The sequence below is a fragment of the Onychomys torridus genome, chromosome 3 (genome assembly GCF_903995425.1).
Source record: "Onychomys torridus chromosome 3, mOncTor1.1, whole genome shotgun sequence".
Classification (NCBI taxonomy): domain Eukaryota; kingdom Metazoa; phylum Chordata; class Mammalia; order Rodentia; family Cricetidae; genus Onychomys; species Onychomys torridus.
In genome coordinates, this window is record NC_050445.1 from 137,643,328 (window position 1) to 137,649,327 (window position 6,000).

The following is a 6,000-nucleotide window of genomic DNA, read 5'->3' on the forward strand; positions in this document are numbered from 1 at the left end:
TAAGCCTGATGAATTCTGAAAATCACCCTCTGACCTGCATATGTTCCCAGGGGCACATGTGCGCCCCGTCCACAAATAGTTGTGAATAAATATAGTCAAATCACTGTTTTTAATTGCAGTAACACCACAAACATAAAGTTTATAACCTTTACTTAACCTTTATTCCCACCACATTTCAGAGGACACTTTCCCTTGACTTCTGTATTACTATAAGTTTAACTCATACGTATTTCTTTGAAAATAGAACATAAAGAGGACGGGAGTGCACAGTAGTAATCTCAATATTGTGGAGCGAGGCAAGAGGATGGTGAGTCTGAGGACATCCTGAGTTACAAAATAAGATCCTGATTCAAACAAACAAACAAACAAACAAATATACCAATGATGTATGTTACCTTTATGATAAGGCTGGCATAATCAGGAAACCAAAATAGGAGAAATAGGGTAGCTTAAATAGTTTTTTTTTTCCCCCCCCCCCCCCGAGACTGGGTAGCATAGGCTAGCCTTGGACTTACTTTGTACCCATTGTAGCTTACAATTTTTGAAATGGAAAACAGAGTAACTAACCCCTTGTCTTAAATAGGAAAGCTTAATTATTTAATACACACAGCGAGGGTGAACCACAGCCACAATCTGCTACAGGGAGAGCTTGATGGGGAATTGGGGTGGGCAGAGGACAGAGCAGCCATGCTTTTGGTTAGTGATGAAAACAGACACATTAAAAAAGGGATCTCAAGAAAAAAAAAAAAAAGGATCTCATACTGAAAGCCAGCATCCTGGCACCTCATGCCCCCACCCGCGCCCGCCCCCATCTGCCCGGGTAGAAGAGGCTAGTGGTCACTGGACACCCGCTCATCTACGCGGCACCTGCGCGGCACTGCCTGACCAGTTCACAAAGCACTCTCCCTCCGGCGCCGCCCCCAGCTTGCCGAGGAACCCTGGCTTAGTCATCACTGGCACGAACAAAGCCAGTCTCTCTTGCCAGGGAAACTGATGAACTGTTTGTGCCACAAATTCCGGGCACTGGTTCTTCCTCCAGCCCTTGGCTTCTCAGTCTCTGTGAATAGATGTATACTGTTTTCGCCTCTCAAATCCTGTGACCGGGCACCGTCTGCTCCTCGGGGAGCACTGGTTGTAGGGTAAATTCACCTGGGTGTGTGCCCTACAGCTGTTTCTTCCAGGAGGAGAGAGGGGGTTGAAAGCTGGCCAACGGGGGCTAAGGAAGCTCATGAAACCTAAAAGTCAGGAGGGCCTCCCTGAGGTCATTAAGCAGTTGCTGGCGGGGTGGGGGGTGGGGTGGGATGGGGGGTGGGGGATGGAGTGGGGGATGGGGGGGAATGGGAGTGGTAAGCTGCCTGCAAGCCGCACAGGGAACTCCAATGACTCATCTTCCATGAATCCTCACCCATGCCAGTGTGCTTTGGATGACGTAGCTGCCTCCTTTGAGTCATCCATGGGCAGGTTAATCATTCCTTATCCATACTCCTGTTAAGTTACATCAATAAACCCCCTGGTCACTAAGCTAGATCTGAGTGGAGTCAATTCTTTGGTTTGTCACAGGTAACTTTTCTGGATGAACAGAAAGGAGTTCACGTCTTCCTGAGAAAAGTAATATATTCTGTCGTGGATAGTTGTACCCTCTGTGAAGGTGTATTGCTGTGATCGGTGTAATAAAAAGCCAATAGCTAGACAGGAGGTATAGGTGGGACTTCCAGGGAGAGAGAGGAAGGAGGAGGAATCTGGGGGCAGGGAGACAGACAGACAGACACACAGACACACAACACACAAGGAGACACAGAGGAAGCAGGAAGGGCTGTACATGACAGAACTTAGATGAATAGAAATGGGTTAAAAACAAGCCTAAGCTAATGTCAAGGTTTCACAACTAACAAGTCTTCCATGTCACTATTTGTGAGCGGCAATGGGCTCCTCTGTCGTCACTTAAGCGCCTTACATTCTCATCCAGACAAGCGCTGAGATTATCAACAGTCTGATACCAATGGGACATTCACCTCTATTACTCACGTTCTGTTTGTTGCTCTCCATCTCTCTACCGTAGTAAGACTCGATCCTTCTTCAAATTCCTCTTCAAGGCACAGCTTCCTGTAAGTTGAAATTGGTTCTTTAGTTATTTGCTCTGTCTAATTAGGTTCCCTGAGAGCACAGCCTGCGACTTAGCCCCTGGACAACTGAGCACTGTGAGAGCTGTGGAGAGGAATTTCCATACATTCTAATGGTATCTTAAATTAACTCCGTTCTGGAATTCTGTTCAATGGCCGGCGGGTGGGGGGGGGGGAGGAGTAGGGCTAACAGTGAAGGCTCCTGGGTAGGGGAAAGAAAAAGACAGTGGAGTATGGTAAACACTTCTAGTTTGAGCCATTTCTCAGTCACCAAGTTTCCCCATCTGCAGAATGAGCAGGAAGAATGTGGACACCAATTCCGAGGGCTTTTTTTTCTTAATTTTTTAGATTTATGTTATTTTTTATGTATATGGGTGCTTTGCCTGCATGTAGGTATGTCTACTGCACACATGCTTGGTGTCCAAGGAGGTCACAAGGAGGTGTCAGATCTCCTGGAACTGGAGTTATAGATGGCTGTGTGAGCCACTGTGTGGGTGTTGGGAACTGAACCCAGTTCCTCTGCAAGAGCAGCAAGTGTTCTTAACTACCTAGCCATCTCTCCACCCTCACAAATTCTGTGATTTAATGCAGCTTATGTAGTCATGGAAGAGTTACAGTATTTGGAGACCTACACCTGCAGCTCCCAGCATGCTTAGAGATTCGGCTGTGCTGTGATCAACAGCCTGTGGTTGGCGACCCTCCCTTGAGAAACTCATGTTCATACTTTCAGGTCTTCTTGCTCTTAACCCTGCTGCTTAAAAGCCATTTTGAAATCTCTTCAAAACAAACACAATTCTGCTTCAATAGCCTCTTCTCTTGTATAGATGCTTCTATAGTACAGAAAAGTTCTGTAGTATTCTATCACACAGGTGTAATGTGTTAGCTACCTATCCACTTTTTGTTGTTGAACACTTGAGCTGTTTCCAGTTTTCAATTCTTCCCCCTCACCCCCAGACAGAGTTTCTTTGTGTAGCCCTGGCTGTCTTGGACCTTGCTCTATAGACCAGGCTGGCCTCGAACTCACAGAGATCCGCCTGCCTCTGCCTCCTAAGTACTGCGAGGCATGCACCACCAACTCCTGACTCAGTTTTCAATTGCTGCAAATAAAGCTGTGAACAACAGATTTAAAATATTTCAAATAGCTAGCGTCACACTCCGTTAACCCCAGCCCTCAGAAGACAGCGTTTCAGGATGACCAGGACTACATAGTGTGAACCTGTCTGTGAAACAACAACAAAACACAACATCTGAAAGCATCTGCCCGTTTTACCTTCACTTCTGCTCAAGACCACTCCAGCAGTCCAGTCGCAGCAGCCGGCAATCAGGGCTTGGCTGAGCCGGCTGTCCGTTTCCTCCACCCCCTTCCCCTGACCTGGATGGCTGACTTTGAATGTCAGCTGAGACACAGTAAGTGAAAATACTAGTTTGGTTGGAGACTTAGGACACGCTGTCCCTCTGACAGTCTCAACCTCTCTGTTCCTCCTTCTCTTCCTTCCTTTGTTGAGGGGTGTGTGTGTGTGTGTGTGTGTGTGTGTGTGTGTGTGTGTGTGTATGGCTGGTTATGCAGCCAGTCTGGCTTCAAACTTACCACCTTCCTGCTTTAGCCTTCAGAGTGCTGGGACTGAAGGTCAATGTCACCACATTGGTGACTCTATCTTTCTTGCATCTTTTTTGTTTGTTTGTTTTGTTTTTCGAGACAGGGTTTCTCTGTGTAGCTTTGGAGCCTGTCCTGGATCTCACTCTGTAGTCCAGGCTGGCCTCGAACTCACAGAGATCCACCTGGCTTTGCCTCCCGAGTGCTGGCATTAAAGGGGTGCGCCACCGCCGCTGCCCACCCGGCTCTTTCTTGCGTCTTATCTTCTGCTGCTTTCCTCACAACACTCTCGACTCTTACCTTCTGGGTCACTCTCATTTGGAAAAGCAAGCAAACAACAACAACAAAAAAAACCACCTCACACTGCTCTTGTAATTCGAATAAATATACTTTTCTTTAAAAGTGAGGAGCCCGGACCAGCAAGATAGTTCAGTGGGTGAAGGTGCTTGCTGCCAAGCCAGACAACCTGAATTTGATCCTGGAGCCCAATAGTGGAAGGAAGAACCAAATCTGACAAGTTGTCCTTTGACTGATACATCCATGAGGTGATGCGCACATGCATGCAAACACACACACACACACACACACACACACACACACACACACACACACACTGAATAAATAAACCCTGAGATGTGAAAAATAAACATTTAAAGGTAAGGCAACAGGATTGTAGTGGTCAAGGCCAGCCTGAGCAAAGAAGTAAGATCCTGTCTCAAAACTAAATGCAAAACAGCTGGGGGGGGGGGGTGGGGGTGGGTGTATGTAGAGCTGAGCAGGGGAATACTGGCCTAGCAAGTGTTCAATCCCCAGTCCTGCATGTTAAAGTGATTAACTCAGAATAACTCTTCTATGTATTCAACTGGGAGAAGTTAACACCATTTCTCCCAGGGCAGCTGGCTTTTCATCCTTTCTCAAACACTTAGGGAATAAGTCACTTGATGACTGAATAACCCATAGTTTGCTGGGAAAAAGACAGTTTGCCTCTGGCTTCAGACGCTTGCAGGCGTCTTTCAACGCTAACACAGTTCCCTCTCTGTCCAGTTCTGCTTGGATCCGCTTGAGGCTCCTCACTCTCAGGTCTTTGTGAAATTACCCTCAATAAGATCATCTCAGACAAACCACTCTCTCTACCCTGCACTTGACTTAACATACAGTCTTGTCCTGATTCCTTCACTCCATTACATTTCCCTTAAGAAGATTTTAGGTACTCTGGAGCCTGATGCAGGAAGTTCCAATCCAGCCTGGGCTAGAAGGGAGTTGAAGGCCACAGAGAAACTCTGTCTCAAAAAGCAACAAGGCTGGGGATGAAGCTCAGCTGTGTAGCTCCTTCCTGGCATGGGCAAGGCTGTAATTTCCCTCCCCACTTACAAAGATTCCCCGCTATGATCTGAGCTCCCTGTCTGTCTTGCCCAGGATGCTGAGTGCAGGAGGGCGGGGCGTTTGGCCGTGTGCTTGGCTGAGGGCCCTGGGATGCAGCAGGTGCTCAGTGAACACCGATGGGGGCGACCCCCCCCTCCCCAGAGCAGCCTCCACCCTCCACCCCCTGCGACCTCCCGCCTCTCACCCACCATCCCCGCAGCGGCCCGGCGCCGAGCTCCGCCCAACCGCCTGCGTCGCGGCCCCGCTCTGCCCCGGGCGCCGCGCCGGAGTGACAGCGCCGCTGCCACCGCCACCGCCACCGCCGCAGCCTCAGCCGTTAGCCCCGCGCCGTCGCCGGCTGGCTTTCCGTTCCGAAGGGTCCGTTGACGGAGGAAAACGTGCCCGGCGCCCGCTGCTCGCTGCGTCCGCCTCGCACGCTCCACCTACCGGGGAGGCAAGGGTCCCCTCCGGGGTGGCAAGCCGCCCGCGCCCTGCTCCTCACCTGGCCACCAACCGACCAGACCAGCTGCAGTCTGGGGTCCTCGGGAGCGACCCGAGCCTTCACGGGGTAACCGTCCTGGGCCCCGCCATCCTCCGCGCCGCCGTTAAGAGTGTGGTTGGTATTGCTGCTTTAAGAGATTCCGGTGCCCCTCGCGCCTGCACGCCCTCCGGGACTGCGCACAAAGGTCCCAGCGAAAGGAGCTCGGGGGACCCTGCAAAACCAATGTGTTCGTTCGCCTCTGAAAGGAATCTGGGGGTTTGGGGCTTCGGTGTCCTAAAGGTCTGCTGACCCGTTGGTGTGCCCGGCACTCAGCAGACCATACGACTAGGTTTGGGAAGCGGAAGGCCAGGCTTGCCATGACCCGGAGCCCAGGAGCAAGGGCTGTCAGGTTTTTTGGTTTTGTTTTTTTAATAAAGATTGGA

General features: G+C 50.0%; 1 protein-coding gene across 2 annotated transcripts in view; it reads right to left on the reverse strand.

Moving 5' to 3' along the window:
* LOC118579881 (solute carrier family 2, facilitated glucose transporter member 3) overlaps positions 1-5,732 on the reverse strand; it is a 66,281-nt gene extending 60,549 nt beyond the window's left edge. Inside the window, exons 1-2 of one of the 2 annotated variants that reach the window (XM_036181655.1) lie at positions 5,579-5,732; positions 2,026-2,103 (exon numbers count right to left, since the gene is read on the reverse strand). In XM_036181655.1, the coding sequence (XP_036037548.1) occupies positions 2,026-2,046 (21 nt within the window). In that variant the 5' untranslated portion in view covers positions 2,047-2,103; positions 5,579-5,732. Of the gene's footprint in view, positions 1-2,025; positions 2,104-5,285 lie in introns of both variants that reach the window. The other variant, XM_036181654.1, reaches the window with a different exon arrangement.
* Positions 5,733-6,000: the final 268 nt, after the last annotated feature.